The 21,277-nt window shown below is 39.1% G+C and overlaps 1 protein-coding gene across 3 annotated transcripts in view; it reads left to right on the top strand.

Moving 5' to 3' along the window:
* Positions 1-20,308, top strand: part of LOC101465887 (inactive dipeptidyl peptidase 10) — a 168,493-nt gene extending 148,185 nt beyond the window's left edge. The window contains exons 17-26 of one of the 3 annotated variants that reach the window (XM_023152362.3): positions 1,965-2,012; positions 3,385-3,483; positions 9,179-9,248; positions 9,535-9,729; positions 9,808-9,862; positions 9,967-10,066; positions 10,581-10,639; positions 15,882-15,957; positions 16,243-16,316; positions 19,053-20,308. In XM_023152362.3, the coding sequence (XP_023008130.2) occupies positions 1,965-2,012; positions 3,385-3,483; positions 9,179-9,248; positions 9,535-9,729; positions 9,808-9,862; positions 9,967-10,066; positions 10,581-10,639; positions 15,882-15,957; positions 16,243-16,316; positions 19,053-19,169 (893 nt within the window). In that variant the 3' untranslated portion in view covers positions 19,170-20,308. Of the gene's footprint in view, positions 1-1,964; positions 2,013-3,381; positions 3,484-9,178; positions 9,249-9,534; positions 9,730-9,807; positions 9,863-9,966; positions 10,067-10,580; positions 10,640-12,909; positions 13,247-15,881; positions 15,958-16,242; positions 16,317-19,052 lie in introns of those variants that run through there. The other 2 variants (XM_004563080.4, XM_076875215.1) reach the window with 2 other exon arrangements.
* The last annotated feature ends 969 nt before the right edge of the window (positions 20,309-21,277 follow it).

Below are 21,277 nucleotides of genomic sequence, written 5' to 3'. Positions count from 1 at the left end.
TGGACATGTCCGGGGAAAAGAAGACAGTTGGTCACCCTAAAATATCTACCAATTCTTACATTTCTCTAGCAAAAACTTCTCATGACAATCTGTGCAGTCTAAGTAGCTTGGAAAGGAAGTGACTGGACGGGACTGAAGCAAGATGTGAGTGGGGGTTGAGGCACTTGGGAATGGATCTCAGAAACGCATTGTAGGTGGCAGACACTTGGTGTCTTAAGCCATACCCTCTATCCAAAGATCATTGTTCATAGTGGACATGGGTTCTTACACTTCTCTTTCAAACCATCTGTCTTCTCAGTCCAAAATGTGAACATTGGGATCTTTGAAAAAAGTGACCTTTATCCTTTAGATGCACATGAACAGCTGAGTCATATCCTGTCAAGGTGGCTTTTCTATGTTGTGCCATGTATTTATGGAGTGGATGTTAGGTTTCTCCCATGTAGAGGTCTGAGCACTCCCCACTGCACTTCACAGCATACACTATGTGGCTTAGCTTGTGTTTGGGACCTTTGTCCTTGGGATGAAGCAGCTTTTGTCTTAACCTCCACTAAGGTTTAAATACCTGGGACTCTCTCTCTAGTTTAAGAACTGAAGAGGCTTCTCGAATGAGAGGGGAAACATCTTCAACTTAAAGAAGTCCAGGGGAAACTTAAAGAAGCCCAGTATCTCAAGCTCCTTAGGAAACACTGATCTGAATGACGGAGAATCTGTACAGAGACAAGCTATGCAATTTGTCACAAAATGTGTCTGCTAGCGAAATGTGTGAAGCAGGCTGTGATGTTTATGGGCAATGTTACTGTGTATGTCAAGGGTAGCAGAAATTTATATTTAAGGTAATGATGCTAGTTAGATGCACCAAATTCTACCTTTAATACTAGCTTTATGATGTCATAAAGACATCATAAATGCTTATATCCTCAGAGAGCAGTGAATTTTGGAGTAGAAGCACAGGTCAACCTGTGCACAAAGAAATCTACTGGAGTTTAACAAATTATTATGTTACTAAGTATATATCTAAATATTTATTTTCCCCATGCTGCTCTGCTACACCTCATCTTAGGGTTCCCCAACCTGCCAAATCCTACTTTAATCCCTGGTCATGAGGCTCTATGGATGCATCTGACAACCAGCGTGATTGGCTCACATCTTTCCATTTTGGACCATTGGTTGGATTTTCTAAGGCAGATGCAGGACATCTGTCATCGTTGCATTGCATCTTTAGAATTCTCCCATAGATTTTTGCTCAGCACTCATTGAATGGTTTGTCACTCTACTATACCATTTCTGGAGGGAGTCCATGGAGAAGACAAATAAACCAGTTTCCTGACCAAAGTTATGTTTGATTGAGTGTTCAGTGCACAATCTCTTGTGATAACCTAAATTATGTTTGAATTATAACAAAAGAAAAAACAAATATGGAGCTGCAGGGTAGGAAGTACAAGCCAAACCAGACTGACAGAGACTATGCACAACATGAGGAAGGATGTGACAAAGAACAAAGGGAGACAGCCAATATGTACACAGAAAGATATTAGGCAGAGTGGACACACCTGGAAGTGCAGCTGAACAAAATCTAAGTGACAAGTTGGGTACAGGGGCAAGAGTGGGAAGACATAAGGTAAATAAACATGGAGACATAACTGACTTCCAGAGATACAGAAATAAGACTAGGACAGACTAGACACCAAAAGGAACTAGCAAAAATCCAACTAGACACCAAGAACTAGAAACAGAGATAACAAAACTCATTAGGTTCACAATGCTGTGTCAAAGACCCAGGGACCATGACAGTTATAGGAGTAAAAGAAAATGCCATTGAGGCCTATTTTTATATCTATATCTCATTTGCTATTCTATCATTCTTTCTAGTGTTCACTTTCTTCTTTCTTTCCAATGTCCTTCTAAGGAAAATACAACATTGAGAATAAAACACAGAACTAACTAATATTTAAACATTTCTACAGGACCTGGAATACCCCAAACAACTCTCCACAAACTACATGATATGAACAGTAAGTTTTCCTGCACAGATACACTTAAACAAATCTACTATTTAGACTTTCACTCATTACATTTATATGGGAGCCCAGATTGATTTTTTCCACTGTCAGTACACTTTGCCTGTCTGAAAAGTGCATTAATTGGTCAGCACACGTTTGCAGATTAAGTCTGTGAGACTAAGTCATTAAATCATCATTCAGCAGGTTTACGTAATCCTATAAAATGGGCATGAAGATGCAATTAGGTGAAGCATTAAGTGCTTGAAATTTTGTTGAGTATATATCAGAGGCACTCAGAACAGCCTCTGGGGAATGATCAACTTCTTCCGCTACTACAGACTTCCAGATTGAGAGTTGGTATTATCATTTCACATTTTTATGTAGTGGAACATTTGTCCAAAGTGCACTGTTCAAAGTGCACAGAAATTAATACAACTTGTTAAATTACTTGGACCTCAAAGTGTGAATGAATCATGTATTCAGGACAATCACTCCAACTGTCATTGTGATGTCATAGCTTTGCAACTTCGAAAAAGACTCAGTACTAAGCAGAATCTTAGAAACTGTAGAAAATTTATGTCAAACAGATTTATCTAAAGTGAGTGTGTCATGAAATGATGTAGATATGCCATGAAAAGAAGTTGTTTTGTATCCTCAGATCCTTAGTATTTTTATATAACTTCTAAAAGCCTTTTTACTTTACGTTTTTACCAGATAGCATGACAGCAAACTTCAACTACTGACTCAAATACGAACACAGGCAGATTAAGAAATATTCAATAATGTATGCTGACAGTAGAAAGTTCTACATGAAACTGGCAGGATCAATTCAAGAAGCAATAAAAAAAAAGAGAATCATCTTTTTCCAAGACGTCACAGCTCTAAGACATCACAACAACACGATTGGTCAGTTGCATGTGTGGGGACAACAACCATATGTTACTTAAGAGTGCAGAATCTGGAATAAAGATGAAATAAAGGTTATTGTAATGTTTAAAACTGTAATTTTGACAGACAGACTCAAGGATTGTCTGTCTGCTGATATTATGTCAAAAATTATTCTTTACTAAGCTGACAGAGTGGTCACAATTAGATGTCAGGAAAGAAAATGTGTTTGTTTCAGTGTATTTAGAAACACTGTAAGATTAGATAAACAACAACATTCTTCATCTAAACACATGAAAGGAACAGGAGGACATATTGTTGATTTTCTTGTTCTTGGTATAATTATAAGTGTCAATAAGATTTTAAATGAGGTACTCTTGACGTGTTCAGTTTCTTTTTCCTAGTAATTAGCAGACACACACAAGCTTTCTTTAATAGATGTTATATTTGTTGCTTTCTTGTAAGTAATAGTAATTCTTCTTGTGCTGTCATCCAGCAGAGCACAAGATTCTGGAAAATAACAGAGAATTAAAAAATGCACTGATAAACAGGACAATACCCAAGTGGGAAAGAAGAACTGTACAAATCAACAACTTTGGTAAGAAACTTTATTCCTCTCTAATGATGTGCAAAAGTTGTGATTTGTAATAACGATTTGTTCAGATTCATCTTTGAGCTTTTGTTTGGTTTTTCATTGTCTGTGTATGCATGAGTAGACATTTCTTATCACCACTCCACTCTAACATTTTCTCCCATGACGATTAATGAGTAATAACAACACTTGGAAAAACAAATTTCTTCTTCTGCTCCATCCAAGTTCAGGAAACTCAGTTGTCTGACACTGAAGAGGTAGGGTAACTGTAACTTGTTTCCTTAACAGCATGTAAAGCAATAACTGAGATAGTTTCCAGCAAATTACATCCCCATGAGCTCAGTAGTTAAGATCTTTTTAGGATAAACATACCAGAGTGAACAGGTGCAGAGCTTTGTTTGGTGATTATGAAACAGCCCTGAAATCATAAGCACAGCCCTATATTGTATCAATTAGAAGGGACGGCTCACCATATGGCTCCCTCTCTCTAGTCTGTGTTCACTATTAGAGGCAACATGATACATATTTAAGGACTTCTGAGCGGAGTCAGATGGGAATCCTGTCATCGTAAAAAAGCTAAACAGAAATAAAATCACAGGCTTACTTTTCACATAAACCGCTTCTTCTTTCTCAGGGATGAGAGAATAAGGAAGAATGGGAACAGAAAATCTGAATACCTTATCAAAAATAAACACAATGTAAATTTGCATAAAAAATATTTTCTGTCTCATGTGCTGTCATACAAATGATATTACCTAAAATATAACTGCACCAGAATTTGAAAACGTATTATATTACTTGTGTCTCCCATCACAAATTACCATCTTATTTAAGTGAAGAGGTTTGTGTACTCTAGTGAGCTATGTTCATGGCGGCAATTTGCCCATGCTAGAGTCTTCCAAGGCAAATTGTTTCTAAGTGAAGAGCCAAATTAAGTGTAATCCGGTTGTTCAGTGATGACGCGACGAATCCTACTTCCGGGCCTAAAGTAGTCTGCGTTTAATATGGCTTTTGTGTTGTTAACATGTTTAATGTTATGTATTTTCTTCTATTTGATCTCAAAAAGCTCCTAAAACAGTCAGTGATCACTGTTGACCTCCCTCGGCTTTTATTACCGCTAATCATTTATTTAAGCTCAGTTTTTAAAACCTTAGGATGTAACTACAGCCCAGCCCATGCAGCAGTATATGAATGACTAACCTCGTATTGTGGATGGATTATCTCAGTTGTTCTCCTGGCTGAAGTTTGGTCCTTTTACAGTATCCTGCCATGCGATTACATTTGTTCCTGACCACCGAGAACACTCACGTTAACTTTTATCGAGTGGAAAAAAAGTTAGCTTGTTTATATTATGCTAACATAGCTGTGTCGCTAGCGGTCACGTAGCACATCATTATATACCAGCTAGCCCAACTTCAGTAACCCTACAAACGTCACTGCTTTTTAGTTTTCTGTCTTCATTTATGCTGGAAGTGATAACAGAGCTGTGTGTTTTAATTTGTTTCCAAAATCCCGCAGTCAGGACATGCTATATTGTATTTAGATAGAAGCTAGCGAGCTAATTCCCTGCTAACTTCTAACTCCGTTAAATGTCATAAATTCCGTTTTCATGGATGCCTGGATGTTAAACTCAATTGTTACACCTGGTAGAGCAGAACGCTGATCATTTTATTAAAGATGAAAGACTTTAGACAGCTTTTCAACTCTCAGTAATGCCATAGTGATCGTTTGATATATGGACCTGCAGCGGAGTTTAGGTCCAGACACTGATAGTGACGTCAAACTGAACAACCGGATTCAGGAAGAGGTATGGTAAAGGATTGGGGGCCCCACAATGGAGCCAGTCCCAGGGGAGGAGCTCAAGCTGGTGGTTGGGCCTTAGCCCATGGGGCCAGGCTCAGCCCATATGAGCCACAAGGGCCAGCCTTCTTGTGGCCCTACTACCTGAAGGAGGTGCCAGAATGCTGTACAATACTTCCCACCCACAATGTATATATACTGTATATAGTGGAAGTTGAACTGATGGCATAGCTTCCCACTGGAAGGAATAGTTCTAGGATCTCCTCAAGCCCACCAATATGCCTGTCTGTAGTGGAGCCAGTCTGAGGGTGATTGTTCTCCACTTCAAGAATTTGAGTGAGTTGAGGTAGTTTGGAAATCAGACAGGGATGTCTCTTCGATCCCTCCAAGGTCAGGTGTTCCACACATGCTCCAATGTGAGGAGGCCTGAAATGCTTGGAATTTTTTGGCTTGGGAATTCTATTGATGAATGGATGGATAACTGGCCTGCAAAGTGGCAAAAGAAGAATTTATTCGTTATTTACATAAAAGTTCCGATTCTTATGAGTATTTTTGGCAATTCCTTGCCATCAAAATATTCCTAAGTCTCTATTTTTGTGATTGTCTTCTACAAATGTTAACTAAAATGTTCACCATCAGAGGACAATGTATTACCAGACTATCTTAGTTAGACTTGTAGTCAAGACCGCCTAAACCAAGACAATACCAAGACCAGAGGGTTTCGAGACCAAGACAAGACCAATACTAAGACCTAGACAGACCGAGTCAAGACGAAGACCGAGACCGAGACAAGACCAATACTAAGACCTAGACACACCGAGTCAAGACGAAGGCCGAGACAAAAAAAAAGTCTTTAAACTTCAGCCAGATGCTGCTTCGTTTATGGGTGTCGGGCATATTTATGTGTTTTTGCGATGCACTCACACAGCCTTCCTCACCGCTGTCTACTGTCTCACTGACTTACAGAGAGCACAGACGCACGCTCCACTTGACTGTCGCGTCTCTCACCCTCTCTGTTTTTCACATAATAATATTATCCTATATCCTCGCATGTGATTGGCCACAATATGGAGGGATTGGAGCATAGCTGAGCCACTGTGTGAGAGCTGAGCAGCGAAAGGAAATTAAGTGAGGAGCCGGCTCTCGTTCAATGGGAGTTGACTCTTCTGATTCACTACAAAGCACTCTCTAAGCACGGCTCTTAGAGCTGATGTTTTTGCGCATGACACATTATCGAACGTTACGTTGTGTGTCATGGATACTGTTGACTCCAAATCTCCCAACCACTATGTCGATCTGAGGCAAGTCCAAGACAAGACCGAGGGATCCGAGACCAAGACAAGAACAAGACAAGACCAAGACCACGTAAATGTGGTCTCAAGACCGGTCTCGAGACATCCAACTCTAATCTTAGTGTAGTTGCCCAATTGTGCAGTAGGAACAAAAAAAGTGTACTGTTTTGCCTGAAACTTGTCAAACATGTTAACAGTGTCTGTCAAATTAGAGAATTAGTGATGGATGATACATGACTCGCATCAGTAGCGTTTTTGATACGAGCGACACGGTCGGTTGCCCGGGGCGGCATCGTGGTGGGGGGCGGCATCACGGGCATCGGCAAAAAAAAATAATTTTGCTCGTACTCATGGTGCCCCGACGTCAGCCAGCACATTTTGTGAATGGCATAGGCACCGATCGGCTTTCTATCGCACATTTGCTGGGAGTAAGGGCGCCCTCCATTTGCGAGGTACTTACAGCACAGGGAGGAGAGGGCGGGGCGGCGGGGGATTCACTGACTGGCTGGAGCAGCATCTAATAACCAACTCGCAAAATAAAACAAAATAAAAACAAACCAACAAACACAAAAACACCAGACATTATGACACAGAGTTATAATTTGCACCAATGTTTTTTCGAAATTCTGTATGCGAAAAGTGAGCGCGAGAGAGTAAAAACATACATGATTTACTCATGAAAGTGGCCACTTTCTCATTACTTTCATATATTTTTTTAGTAAGTATACAAAACATACAAGTTTCATTATATAATTTTTCAAGGGATCTTATATGTGCTTTTCATACAAGCTTCATACAAGACAGATAAAAACTTTATAAGATTTATATATATCTTTTCCATATGGGCACATTCACACACTACATAGAAATACACCCTAGACAAAGCGAATCTGTGAACTAACGTATAGGTCTATTAGGTTATGTTGTGGTGATTGCTTCAGGATACATGACCTGCCATTGGATAATGGCAGGTCATGTATCCTGAAACAATCAGAATCATGTATCCTGAAACAATCAGAATCATGTATCCTGAAACAATCAGAATCATAATCAGAATACTTTATTAATCCCTAAGGAAATGATGTGGGTTACAGTTGCTCCAAGAAGAAATGGTAAAAATAGCAACAGTAACAGACTAAACTCCAAACAATCCATTATATTACAGATTTTACACAACTAAGAAATAGCACTAATATATGCAGATCACTCAATTATAGATAGAGGGAGTGTTCACCCGGGGCGCTAAACAGGCTGGGACCGCCACTGACTCGCATCACAAAACGGCAAGCATTACCAAATAACAGCTTTTGTCCTCCTAAATTGGGAAGAAATGTGATGTATTTAGCTTCTTACTCAGCATTGGCACTCAATCATTTACACTCCAAGAGCTGTTTCCAAAAGTATTACTGAACTCCTGTTTTTCTTCTTTTGCTCTTGTTTTGTTTGCATCCTAGCATGGTTTATTCTATTGGTGCATTATTCTCTTGGTGATGGTGGTGATAAGGGTCAATTATCAGGTGTTTTAGCTGTTGCTTGCTGTCCAATTAATAAGTATAGGTGCCTTCTCTGCCTCCCCGTCATATTTTATCTTCCTCTGATGTTCAATTTAGGATACTACAATGAAGAGCTACACCATCTTGCTTGGGCTGGTTCCTTCTTCCTTCCTTCTGTTTACATATATGTGTAAAATCCATAATAAATATGTCCCCAGACTTGGAACATAATTAGGAAATAAGGGTGATTACAGGAGACCCCTTGTACCCTGCCCACCACCTATTTGACCCACTGCCCTCTGGTTGGCACCTCAGGTCATTCAGTCCCCACACCTCAGGTTTTATAAACAGCTTCTTTCCCTGGGCCATTCGGACTGGTAACAAACACTACCACCCCCACACACTACACCTGCCCACCCACTCTACTAATCTGAGCCATGGTCTGAGTAACCCTGATCACTCAGGCCATTCACACACAGACTCTATTCAAACCAAGTCCTTTGCACTATTTACAAGCACTTTATTCTCCAGTGTGTGCATTTTGTCTTGTTTTACATATCTTCCTTTAGTTTGTATATTTTTCTGCTGTTTGTTATTTATTCCTGCTGTCTTGGCGCTTATATTTTATTTCTGATCGGTTGGCATGGAGCACCCACAATTTTGTTGTACATGTACAATACCAATAAAAGACTATTCTATTCTATTTTAATCTATTGTATTCTATTTATCAAATTAAACTTTGATGACCTCATCACACATTATGATATTATATAGAAAAAAGAGAAAACTTCCATGCACTGTCCACTTAGGTGACTCAAGTCACGCGGTCTTTGATTGTCAACTGAATTAAATGGTACCATTTAAAGGATGTACTAAAGCTAAAATGAATGTAAATCTTTTCAAATACCAGCTTTGTGCTACCTGCCTTGACCTCTAAAGTCTCAGTTCTTCTCCCATTTCTTTTATTAACCAATAAATGATGTGTTGACCTTGCAGCGCACAGAGCTTTGATGTAGTCTGAGGGATAGATGTACATGCATTGCATATAAAAATTTATTCTGAATCTTCACCAAAATCTCCTCTGGACTGAATGCTGAACACTGATTTATTTTGCAGCACTTCGCCTGGAGTTAATCGTCCCGATAGCTTTGGATGAAGCGAAGGAGTACCCACTTTTACTTGTCCTGTACGTAACTTTGTTTTAACAACTTTGAGAATGCCTCATTGTCGGCCTTACTGCTTCAGTTGAAGTGTTAAGAACTGTAGAGTGAGTTTATACAGTGACTACAGTGAAATCCCAACCTAAAGATAGGGACCGCCCTCCTCTCCAGAAGAGTATAAGAGTAATGTTTTAGAGGCCATTAGGTGTTTAAAACATAATGGTTGTTGTTATTATTTCTTCAATTTTTGTAGTTTATTTTGCATCCTTTCATGAAAACTTTGGCGCTCTAAACTCTTTTTGCCTTCCAAAGTGACAGCACCCCTGGTGGTCAGGCTGTGAGTGACCGTTTTTCCCTGAGCTGGGACTCTGTTCTGGTCAGTTCCAATGATGTCATTGTGGCCCATCTGGATGGGCGGGGCAGTGGCTGCCAGGGTCAGAGGATCTTACACGAGGTTTTCCAGAGACCGGGAACTGTTGACGTTCACGATCAGCTCACAGCACTCGAGTATGTATTGGTACAGATAATATTTACATACAAACTACGTACAAAATGACATTTAGTTAATGTTCTTTTAATTTTCAGGCATCTGGTAAAGCTGCCCTATATTGATGCCAACAGAGTTGGAGTTTATGGAAAGGTAACAGCCTCTTTAACTGAAATTAAAACACGCATAAAAATTAGCAATTTATTTCTTTATTTAATTCTTTTTTCACAAAAACATTGTTTTCTATATTTTTTTAGGCATATGGAGGCTTCTTGTCCACACTCCTGGTCCTTTCCCACAGCTCTGTGTTAAGGTGTGGCATTGCTGTCACTCCTATAACAAACTGGAGATTGTATGGTAAGCTTATTCAAGACTTTACAATAATATTGTCACTAGTTATAGTTATGACTTACGAATACCACGTTAAATGAAAAATTCAAGTTATGAAGGCACTGAAGGGCAATATTTCTGCCCGTGTTTTGCCCGTGTTACGAAATCCGCTGGCTGTGATTGGCTGAGCCCACAATGCCTACAATGCCCACAATGCCTTCCGAATCATGTGACAACCCCTTTGCTTTCGTACTCGCGCTTAGCTGTTTCACTCGAGTGTTGTTAGCTATTATTAGCCTATAGCCTATCGTTCACTCAAAAGGCGAGATGGGTGCTTCGACTTACGAAAATTTTCGACTTACGAAAGACCCTCGGGAACGAATTAATTTCGTAAGTCGGGGTTCCACTGAGCAGTAAGATTGGTTATTAATGGTCACCATTTGTCCACCATGAAGTGAAGAAGTAATATTAGATTAATCATGTGTTAATTAAAACAACAATGCCATGTCTGTTAACAGTTTTATTCTGGTTTTCGATAAAGGGTCTGCCTTCACTGAGAAATACTTTGGCTTTCCAGCAAGAGAGGACCACAAATACCAGGTACACTTGTATGTTAGTGGTGGGTTTTTGGGTTATTATGTTCCATATAACATGTTCATATCTAGCTAATAATTCTTATTTATGTCACAACTCTAATACTAAATACAAGAATACTGAATGCAGACACTCACAGATTGATGACGGGATTTAAAACTTTCACATTAACAGCAAATACTTACAGGAAACACTTCAAAGGGGAGAGTTGTTTTTTTTTATCCCTTTAATTTTTTTTTCCTGTAAGTATTTGTGGTTCAAAAGTGAACAGATGGTGTAGAAGTTACCCAGGTAAGTGGAAGTGATAAATATGTAAAGGGACAAGACTGGGTTTAGTGGTAGGAAACCAAAGATGTTGCAGATGTGGCATAGTGTGAAAAAGCACTGAACAGTGCAAAAATGCACAGTTAGTAACTAACCACATGAAATTAACCCTCATGCAAGTTATCTGTCAGTGCCACAACAGAATTTCTGTAAATCTACTTCTATATTTGCAGCATACAGCCCTCCATCTCTTTCAGAGTTTTCATACAAACTTTCACTCTTTTTGCACTTCATTTTTTCCCCAGTTATGATCAGTTTCCAAGTTTTTGCCTCTGAGAAGAAAACCCATGCCATGAAGTTACCTCCACCACGATTCTGTGTATCAAAGTATTAATAGTTGATAACAACAGCTGATGGCACACGTTGTTCAGTTTTTGATTGATCAGATCATAGTATATTCTCATTTGTTTTTTAACTTTACATTTAGCAAACACTAAGCACTATCGTGCTGCACCTTTTTATTCAGAGTAGCTACATACAGACCTGGCTGGTATAGTACTGCTAAGGTGGTCATCATTCCTTAACCTCTTTCTGCAGAGAAGTTCTTCAAATCTTTATGTTTGGACACTAATAACTTCATTTATGAAAGCCCTCATTGTTTGATCATTCACTTTGGTTGGACTCCTGTCTCTCTGAACATTTCCGATGTTTCCAAACAGTCAGTGAGGTCACGATGCTCCCTAGAACACTTAAAGTTTCAGTTTCTGTGTTTCCCTTGATCTTTATCTCAGCACAGTGAGAAGTCTCCAGTGAGTTTCTTGTACTTGCAGGCTTTAGGTTAAGTCCTGCAGTGTATATAATTTATAATGTACAGTGTAAGTCATGGGATCGTAGAAAGGTGTGTCTGTTTTTATAAATTTTGCCTACTAGTTTTAATTTGTCAATCACAATCAAGTTTTCACCACAATTTGCAGCAGCAAAGGGATTACATACTTGCAAGCCATGCTTGCAAAACCTTCATTTTGTTGCCATAATTTAGTGAGTGCACACTGATTGTGGAGAATTTAAAAAATGTATTATCCCTGTGCCTTTTCTGAATTTTTGTTAAAAATAAATATGTGTTGATTTTTTTTTATTTTGTGCCACTGTAGAATTCACTTCTTCTCCAGTAGTGGCTGAGGTTTATTTGTGTTGCTATTTTTATGTGCAGCCGTCAACTATATGTGTGTGTGTGTGTGTGTGTGTGTATATATATATATATATATATATATATATATACACACTAGGGGTGGGGGAAAAAATCGATACTGTGTAGTATCGTGATATTTTGTTTGCTAATAATGTATCGATACAGGGACGGCAGAAATCGATATTTTGTTACAAAAAAGGATTTTGTGGAATGGAACATGCTCTGAGTTCAGAGCATGTTGATCCTTTTTCTGAGCAAGAATCCTGACATTCCTTCACTGTCCAAATGTGTTTAACTTTTTTTTGGGCAGCAATAAACATGACAGTTTACTTATTTTAATTTAAGACATGTTTTATATTAATTAAGTTTAAAACTTTTTTATTTAATGTAAAATTATATTTTGTTTTAATTTACTTTCAAATTCTTCTGTTGCTGAAGGGGCTGCATAGTTTTCATAAATTTCATAGTTCAGAATAGCTATAATTGTACCAGATGGTTGCAATCAGTTAAGTTGGACTAGACTGTAATACAAACCGTTCAGTTTGTCAACAATAAAACTGACTGAAATGAGAGACTGAGTGTGAGACTTTGATATTAGATAAAATAAATATTGATAAAGTTTACCTTTATGTACAGAATCTGAATATCGCAAAATATTTTAAAAAATTGCAATAATATCGTATCGTGCGTTAAGTATTGTGATAATATTGTATCGTGGGATGTATGGTGATTCCCACCTCTAATACACACACACACACATACATATATATATATATGTATATATATATATATATGTATATATCTTGCTGGTGACATTTTACAGAGCCACCATAGAGAGCATCCTAACGTACGGCATAACAACATGGTATGCAGGGTGCTCAGCTGCAGACAGGAAAGTACTGCAGAGGGTCATCAACACAGCCCAGAAGATCACTGGCTGCTCTCTGCCCAGCCTGGAGGTCACTGCAAACTCTCGGTACCTCAGCAGAGCTGGCAATATCATCAAGGACCACTCTCACCCCAGCAATCAACTGTTTGAACTATTACCGTCAGGCCGACGGTACAGGTCACATAAAACCAGGACAAACAGATTCAGGGATAGCTTCTTTCCCAGAGCTATCACCGTAGTAAATAAGCACAAAAACAATTGAACCTATTCCATACCGTCACTGTCATTATATTATGCTGCTATTCATACTGTCATTATATTAATGCTGCTATCCTGTATATATTGTACATACTATTGTTTGAGTACTTACGATTGTTTTTTTTTTGTACTTTTTATATTTTACATTTATATTTATTATTGAAACTTGCACCAAGGGAGTGGCACTCCAATTTCGTTGTACTCTGTACAATGACAATAAAGGCTATTCTATTCTATTCTATTCTATTCTATATGTATATATATGTATCTATATATAGTTGTCAGCCACCTCCTGTACATGGATGACATCAAGCTGTATGCCAAGAGTGAACGAGACATCGATTCACTGATCCACACTACCAAGCTATACAGCAATGACATTAGACTGTCGTTCGGACTGGAGAAGTATAGTCGGATGGTAACAAAGAGAGGGAAGGTAGTCAGAACTGAGGGGATTGAACTACCAGAAGGCAACATTGCAGACATAGAGGACAGTTACAAGTACCTGGGGATTCCGCAGGCGAATGGGAACCATGAAGAGGCCGCTAGAAAAGCTGCAACCACCAAGTACCTGCAGAGGGTCAGGCAAGTCCTGAGGAGTCAGCTGAATGGCAAGAACAAGATCCGGGCCATCAACACGTACGCCCTGCCCGTGATCAGGTACCCTGCTGGGGTAATAGGCTGGCCAAAGGAGGAGATAGAAGCCACTGACATAAAGACAAGAAAGCTCCTTACCATGCATGGAGGGTTTCACCCCAAGTCCAGCACCCTGAGGCTGTACTCTAAGCGGAAGGAAGGGGGCCGGGGACTGGTGAGTGTCAGCACCACAGTCCAGGATGAGACAACGAACATCCAAGAATACATTGGGAAGATGGCCCCAACTGACCGAGTGCTCAGTGAATACCTCAGGCAGCAGAAACCCAAGAAAGAGGAGGGAGACGAGGAACCATCATGGAAGGACAGGCCCCTGCACGGTATGTACCACCGGCAGATAGAGGAGGTGGCTGATACCCAGAAATCCTACCAGTGGCTGGACAAAGCTGGACTGAAAGACAGCACAGAGGCACTAATCATGGCAGCACAAGAACAAGCTCTGAGTACAAGATCCATAGAGGCTGGGGTCTATCACACCAGGCAAGACCCCAGGTGCAGGCTGTGTAAAGATGCCCCAGAGACAATTCAACACATAACAGCAGGGTGCAAGATGCTAGCAGGCAAGGCATACATGGAACGCCATAACCAAGTGGCCGGCATAGTGTACAGGAACATCTGTGCCGAGTATAACCTGGAAGTCCCGAGGTCAAAATGGGAGATGCCCCCAAGGGTGGTGGAGAATGACCAAGCTAAGATCCTGTGGGACTTCCAGATACAGACGGACAAAATGGTGGTGGCTAACCAACCGGACAAAATGGTGGTGGCTAACCAACCGGACATAGTGGTGGTAGACAAACAGAAGAAGACGGCCGTAGTGATCGATGTAGCGGTTCCGAATGACAGCAATATCAGGAAGAAGGAACACGAGAAGCTGGAGAAATACCAAGGGCTCAGAGAAGAGCTCGAGAGGATGTGGAGGGTGAAGGTAATGGTGGTCCCCGTGGTAATCGGAGCACTGGGTGTGGTGACTCCCAAGTTAGACGAGTGGCTCCAGCAGATCCCGGGAATAACATCGGAGATCTCTGTCCAGAAGAGCGCAGTCCTGGGAACAGCTAAGATACTGCGCAGGACCCTCAAGCTCCCAGGCGTCTGGTAGAGGACCCGAGCTTGAAGGATAAACCGCCCGCAGGGGCGTGCTGGGTGTTTTTGTTTATATATATATATATATATATCTCATTGGCAATGTCTGAACCTTATAACAGTTAAAAGTCCTGGTAGTTTCAATCATCTTTCATTTTGCAGTTATTGAGGCCACTGTGCTTCCTAGATCACTCAAAGTTTTAGATATGTTTCTATGGCCGTGCTTTGGTCTATGCTTTGCCACAGTCCAAAGTCCACAGCGAGTTTTTTAGACTTACTGGCTTTATGTTATGTTCTGTCATGCAGTGTGAATTATGGGCTCTAATAAACACAGGTGTATGCGTTTCTAAATTATGCCCAATAAATTTAATGAAAAAACAATCTACATGGATAAATAACACTGCAGGCACTAAAAGAAAAATGTGTTTGTTTTGGTCTGGTCTGGGTTGAACTAGAAAAATCAAAACTGTTGTTTCCGCAGTATTTCTAGCACTGCACCACCAGATGCAAACAGATTTTAAGATGTCCAAACTGCCTCTCCTCTCACCTTTGCAACTGAAGTTTCTGTTTAAGATCAGCAAAGTACAAAGTTCTGCTGATGGCAGCGCAAAATTAAAACTCATTAAGGGAAGCTTTGATCTCTGCTGCTCAGTCACTTGACAGTTTTGTTACTTCAGTACATCCACCCTTGCTTACTGACACTTCCATCTGTGTTTGGTTGCATCTGATAGAAGTTGCTATAAATATTTATGAGTGGGAACTGATGCTGTTTAAAGATGTAGTTTCTTGTCTTCTAACCAAAGTTTTATGCTAATGGCTTCAACATTATGAGCTGTTTTATTAGATTTAAATCTGATATAGTTAAGCTGTGTCTGATTCTGCACTGGGTGGTGACTGTTCACTGTCTCCTGCAGATTTCCAGTCTGCTCAGCAACATCACAGGACCTGCAAGTCCATTGAACTTTCTTATTATCCACGGCACAGCAGATGGTGAGCATGGGAATAGATAAACATGATGAAGCAGATATGTAGCTGTAGAATTAAGTAGGGTTTACTGCCAAATTAACTGTAAATAAGTACATACTGACAATTCTTTTTTGCAAATTTAACATAAAAATGAATGCAAAGGAAAAAAAACTGTAAGTGTTAGTCTAACTATTGCATTTCTTTTATTTTACTGAATTCCTAACAATGCTCTGCATAATGGGGTGAATGGTTGTTGTGCAAAGTTATTGCATTGTAAATTGTCATTGCAACTCTTTGTTCTCTTGACAGCCAATGTTCATTTCCAGCATTCTGCTGAGTTGGTCAAACTGCTGTCTGCATCAAATGTTAACTACACTCTCCAGGTGACTTCTGCCATCTCCTCTCTGCATGACATTCATTTCAGTTCCCTAACAAGAGCGGACCCATGTGCTGTGTTTGTGAATTTATCAACCAGCCTTCTTATTTTTATTCTCTGAAGGTTGAAAAGTCATTTAACAAAAGCTTCTGCTTTCCCATGTGTCCATATCAGAAAGCAGTGTGGTCAGATATGTGATGGTTTCTTTCTGCTGCACAAGATAATCAGGTCTTGGCAATTAAAGCAATGTTTGTGGACAGCTGCTTGTGTGAGCAGATGCTAGGCAACGTTTATATGAATAATTTTCCAAACAGTCTATTTTGTGTCAGCGAGATTTTACAAACTGTGGTTAAAGATAAAAAAAAAAAAATCCGTTTTAAATGTGGCCGGTTTCGCCTTCAAAATCATCTTCTCGTATAAGATGATAATTAGATAATTCAGTAAAAGTCCTGGCATGCCCCCTTGCATTTGTGCCTCTGCAGTGGTTACTGGATCTCCCCCAGTCTGTTAAAACTGTGATCCTTCAGCTTGATTTTCATTTGCATTAGTTGGGTACACAAAACTGCATGTGACATCTTTTGATTCTTTCTCTGTATGAGAAAGTGCTTATTTCAAACTGAAACATTGTCAGAAAAACTAGCCACAGAGACCTATGAAGAATAAAAATAAATAAATAAATCTAATGGCAACACCCATGGTGCTGAAATAAGTTAAGAGCCATTACTATTGAATTTATATAAATGACAATTAATATTATTAATTAGAAAGAAACAACTGCACTACGAGTGCACTGATGTGCAAGCTCCACATTAAAGGTAAATTTAAATATTATAGGCTTCAGTGCATTTAAGTCTGACACAGTCTTGTAGTCTGATGATGGAGATGTGGAAATCACTTTTAAATGAGGCCAGATTAAAGAGAAATGTTAAGGCACTGGCATTGGCACATGAAATATGATAAACAGTTGAAAAATGTAACTGATCAATTTTCAGTCTTTTAGTTGGAGTTCCAGCAGTGTAGAACTGACATGGCAGCAGATTAATACCAGCATTAAAACAGATGACATATTTTCTGAATCATCATCTGAATGCGTTCACATTCATGTGACGTTGTGACTTACACTACACTACTGTAACTTCCATCACAGCTTTCTTTAGTGGCATTAGTAAGGTATGCCTCGGCGGGTTGCGTATAAAAGGGCAGCTACTTTGTAATGTTATGTTCTTTTGGAAATGAAGCAGTGAAAACTGTAAGAAAAAAAAACTTAATCTGCTCCAGACCAAGTTATACACTCTTTTAAACTGGCTACCACAGTGATGTAGCCAATTAAAAAGAGGTATTTAAAATAAAAACTCATTTAATGGTACAGCTCAGACCCCTACACTTCTGTTCTTTTGAGATACTTTTCATACTAAAAAGGAATTCGGTGTATACTCATGTTATAAGTCAAGTTTCTCTCATTTCTACCAGCTGTTGATCAGCAGGAGGGTGTAAAGTCATTAAAATAAATGTATATGCCATCTCCCTGCACTCAGATGCATGCTACTCCCCCGAACATGATCGTGATGGTCACATGTCATGTTTAACACCCACTGCTCAACAAAATTGTACAAAAAAATCACAACACTTTGAAAACTCCTCAGATCTCCATGGGAAAATCATGCTGGATTTTTATTCTGATTCTTAATTCTGGAATGCTGTAGCAAATGCCAATCAGTCTCTGTGGTGTGAGCACAGGGCCCACTAGAAGATGTTGGTACCTCAGACCACCCTCATAAAGTCTGTTTCTGATTGTTTAGTCAGATACATTCACAGCAGTGCCCTGCTAGCCAAATGCAAAAAAACAACAACAAAAAAAAAAAACCATAAAAAAAACACCAAAGAACTTGCAAAGCCATTACTATTTTGGGGGTTCTCTAATTCCCATCCTCTCATTGTGACCCCTCTAGTAACTGTTGCACTAGAGGAGCTTTTAAAAACACCAAAGCAGCTGAAACTGATTGACAGCCCCTCTGCTGCTTAACTGAACAGATCAATATCATATCAAAGTTAAGTTATAAAATGTAACTGATGCTAAACTCTGATTAAAAAGTGTTCCTTTAATTTTTTAATTAGTTTATTACAGTAATTGTATTCTTCAACATGAGTGTCTCAATTCCTTTATACACTTTAGATTGATTCTATATAGTCACTGTATTTGCATATTTTATTTGGGGTGGTGCGGAGTGTGGATCCTGATGACCATAGGGTAGCACTGGAGCATGTTTGCTATGTTGTTACCTCTGAACAGTTTCTGCTCAAATGTGTAAAGAGAAAACACAAGTAGCCCAGCCTGAACTCTCACAATTCCTGCTTAGTCAGTACATTATAACCACTTGCCTAATAGTGTTAGCATGTTAGTCCTTTGAGCGCATCCAGTGGTTAGAGTCTACAAGACAAGTGAAGGTTCCCTGTGCTATATGGCAAAAAGATCTTAGCAGGAGATCCTTAGCCGCAGATCAGAACATACTGTCACCAGTTCATCCGTTCATTGTTTTCTTGTCTTTCATCAATGTCAGCTGATTATTACCAATGCTAACTGGTATTTGCTGGTGTAGTTTTGTTGGCTGTACTATGATGTTAATATCAAGGCAATGTTTTATTTTGTTTTTGGAACTCCTTTCTTTCACTTAGAATATACATCATTTCTATGTTTTTTATTACAAAGAAATAATGACTCTCCTTTCCATTTCCTTCTGACTAGATATTCCCAGATGAAGGACACAACATTATTTCAGTAAAGAGTCAACACTACTTTCTGAGCTCAGTGCTGAACTTTTTCAACCGCTGCTTTGAGGAGGGGTACAATGAAGATGATTAGCTCCAAGTAAGCTCCTGTGGTAAGGTGGTTTTATGGAGAGTGCGCTGGAGCAACTGCTGTAGTGAGCCAGCGATGAGAGGTTGTGTTTCCCTGAACATCTGCTGCCTGATAAAAATGATTAATAAAACCCCACTGACCTATAATATTTAAGTTAGGTCCCTTCACATTTGTTGGAATGCAAAGAAAGTTAGAGCAGTGAATCTGAGGTTGTGGGGAAAAACAAAAGATAGGTTAATATTATACTACCATTAAGAGTTCTGTTTTGAATGTTTGTACCATGTAATGCATACAAATGTCAGGGAATCAAAGAAACTTGTATTTTTTTTTGTATCTTTCCTCAAATCTACTGTGAATTCATGTGAATACATTCTGTGAACAGAGAAAAATCACCTATAAATCCACCAAATCGTATCACTATCAGACCGAATCACCAAACAGTTCCTGCAGGTGCCTTTACCTCATATAGTCTTTTCTGAGCTTCGGGCAAACACAGCAATACAAAAATATCGTATGACAATATGTAACAGAGAGTGAAATGGGGTTTAGCCATGCTGTTTAAATCAGGTAAAGAAAACCTTTAATATGAAAGTTTCAAAAAGGAAGTTACTGTGAGTCTTAGTTTTTTGTATTTCTTCTTTTATCTTTGTTAGAAGGAACCTGTGTGTCTGTTCAAGATGAATCTGCTATTTGGGTGCACATTGCCATGTGACATATTAAAAGTATTAATTGTGTTATTCAGGGAAGATTTCTTAGTTTAACAATATCTTCATCTATGTTTTTAGAAATAGATGAATAAATTTCAGATGTTTGTGACCAGCTTGAACCTTTACTGTTCCACACAGTGTTTAATATCCACAAAATGTGAAAAGAAATTAAAGTGGAGAATGGAGAAAGTTCATGTGTAAGATAAGCAGTCTATGCTGTACAGTGCGCTTTGGCCACAACAGAACTCCTGTAATAAATACTGCATCTTTCCTTCAGTAGCAAACTGATTGTTTGTTGACCATAACCCTGTGCTGCTCACACTTCTACACTTGCCTGACAAACTGCATCTCATGTACCATATATATATTGCCCTCTGTAGTTGACATTTGTATACTTGGAAACATTTGTACGCTCAAATAAACTGACAAACTTGACATTTTTAGATCTGTGTGTTGCATTAATAGATTATTTTGATTTTAAAGTGACAGTGCATATATTCATGAAGCTCCAAGGTCACTCTAATGTAACGAGTATAGTATAGATCACTGAAATGTTCCCCTTTGCTTCAGCGATACAGAGTGATATGACTGGATCAATGGCAATTTTGCAGCTGGGGCTCATACAGAGCTGTCAGGATGTGCTAAGCATAGCAAATGGCATGCAGATTAAAAGCTGATGAGTAGGGAGTCTCCATAATAGTTCAAGGTTTTTTTTTCCAGCTTTTATAAGTTGTATTATCATCAGTTATATTATGCTGACATAGTGTCAGTTGCTGTACTAACATAGCACTGCTAAACCATTCAACTAAGTAAGGAAAAACATGAATCCAGCATTACTTTAAGACATGAAGGTCAAAAAATCTGAACATTTTCAAGAAATGTGGTGGGACTGGCTCTCTGAGTATTGCCTTTAGAAAAGAAGAGTGGTGCTTACAAAAAGATATGTTCATTAGAAGCACCAGTTCTGCAAATTTACCAATTAGCCGCATCCAATGAGAATCCATAACAATGCTTCCCAGCGATACATCTAAACATCAGCTGAGACGTTTAGATATGAGACCAATACTGAATGACAACAAGGCTTTGCAGGTAAAACTCTTGGAGATTTACTCAGAATTTAAAGTAACAGTTCATCAACATAGATATCGCAGCATCCTGCAGAGATCCACCGTTTCATTTGCAGCTTCTGTAACAGCTCTTTGCTAGCCTGATTAAGTCTGATTTAGGCTCAAATCACCTTTAAGCCGAAAGTACCTAACAGTGACAATGTTAAGCAAATAAGCACACCTCTCAAAGTATTACTAGTAAGGAAAGGGAATTCAAGTAAAATGAAATTTGATCATCATTGGGAACTTTTAAAACATCATATTATGTGGTGGAAATGTGCTGCAGTTATTAAACTGA

This window comes from Maylandia zebra, linkage group LG16 (genome assembly GCF_041146795.1).
Source record: "Maylandia zebra isolate NMK-2024a linkage group LG16, Mzebra_GT3a, whole genome shotgun sequence".
NCBI lineage: Eukaryota > Metazoa > Chordata > Actinopteri > Cichliformes > Cichlidae > Maylandia > Maylandia zebra.
This window is presented reverse-complemented; position numbering and strand designations above follow the sequence as displayed.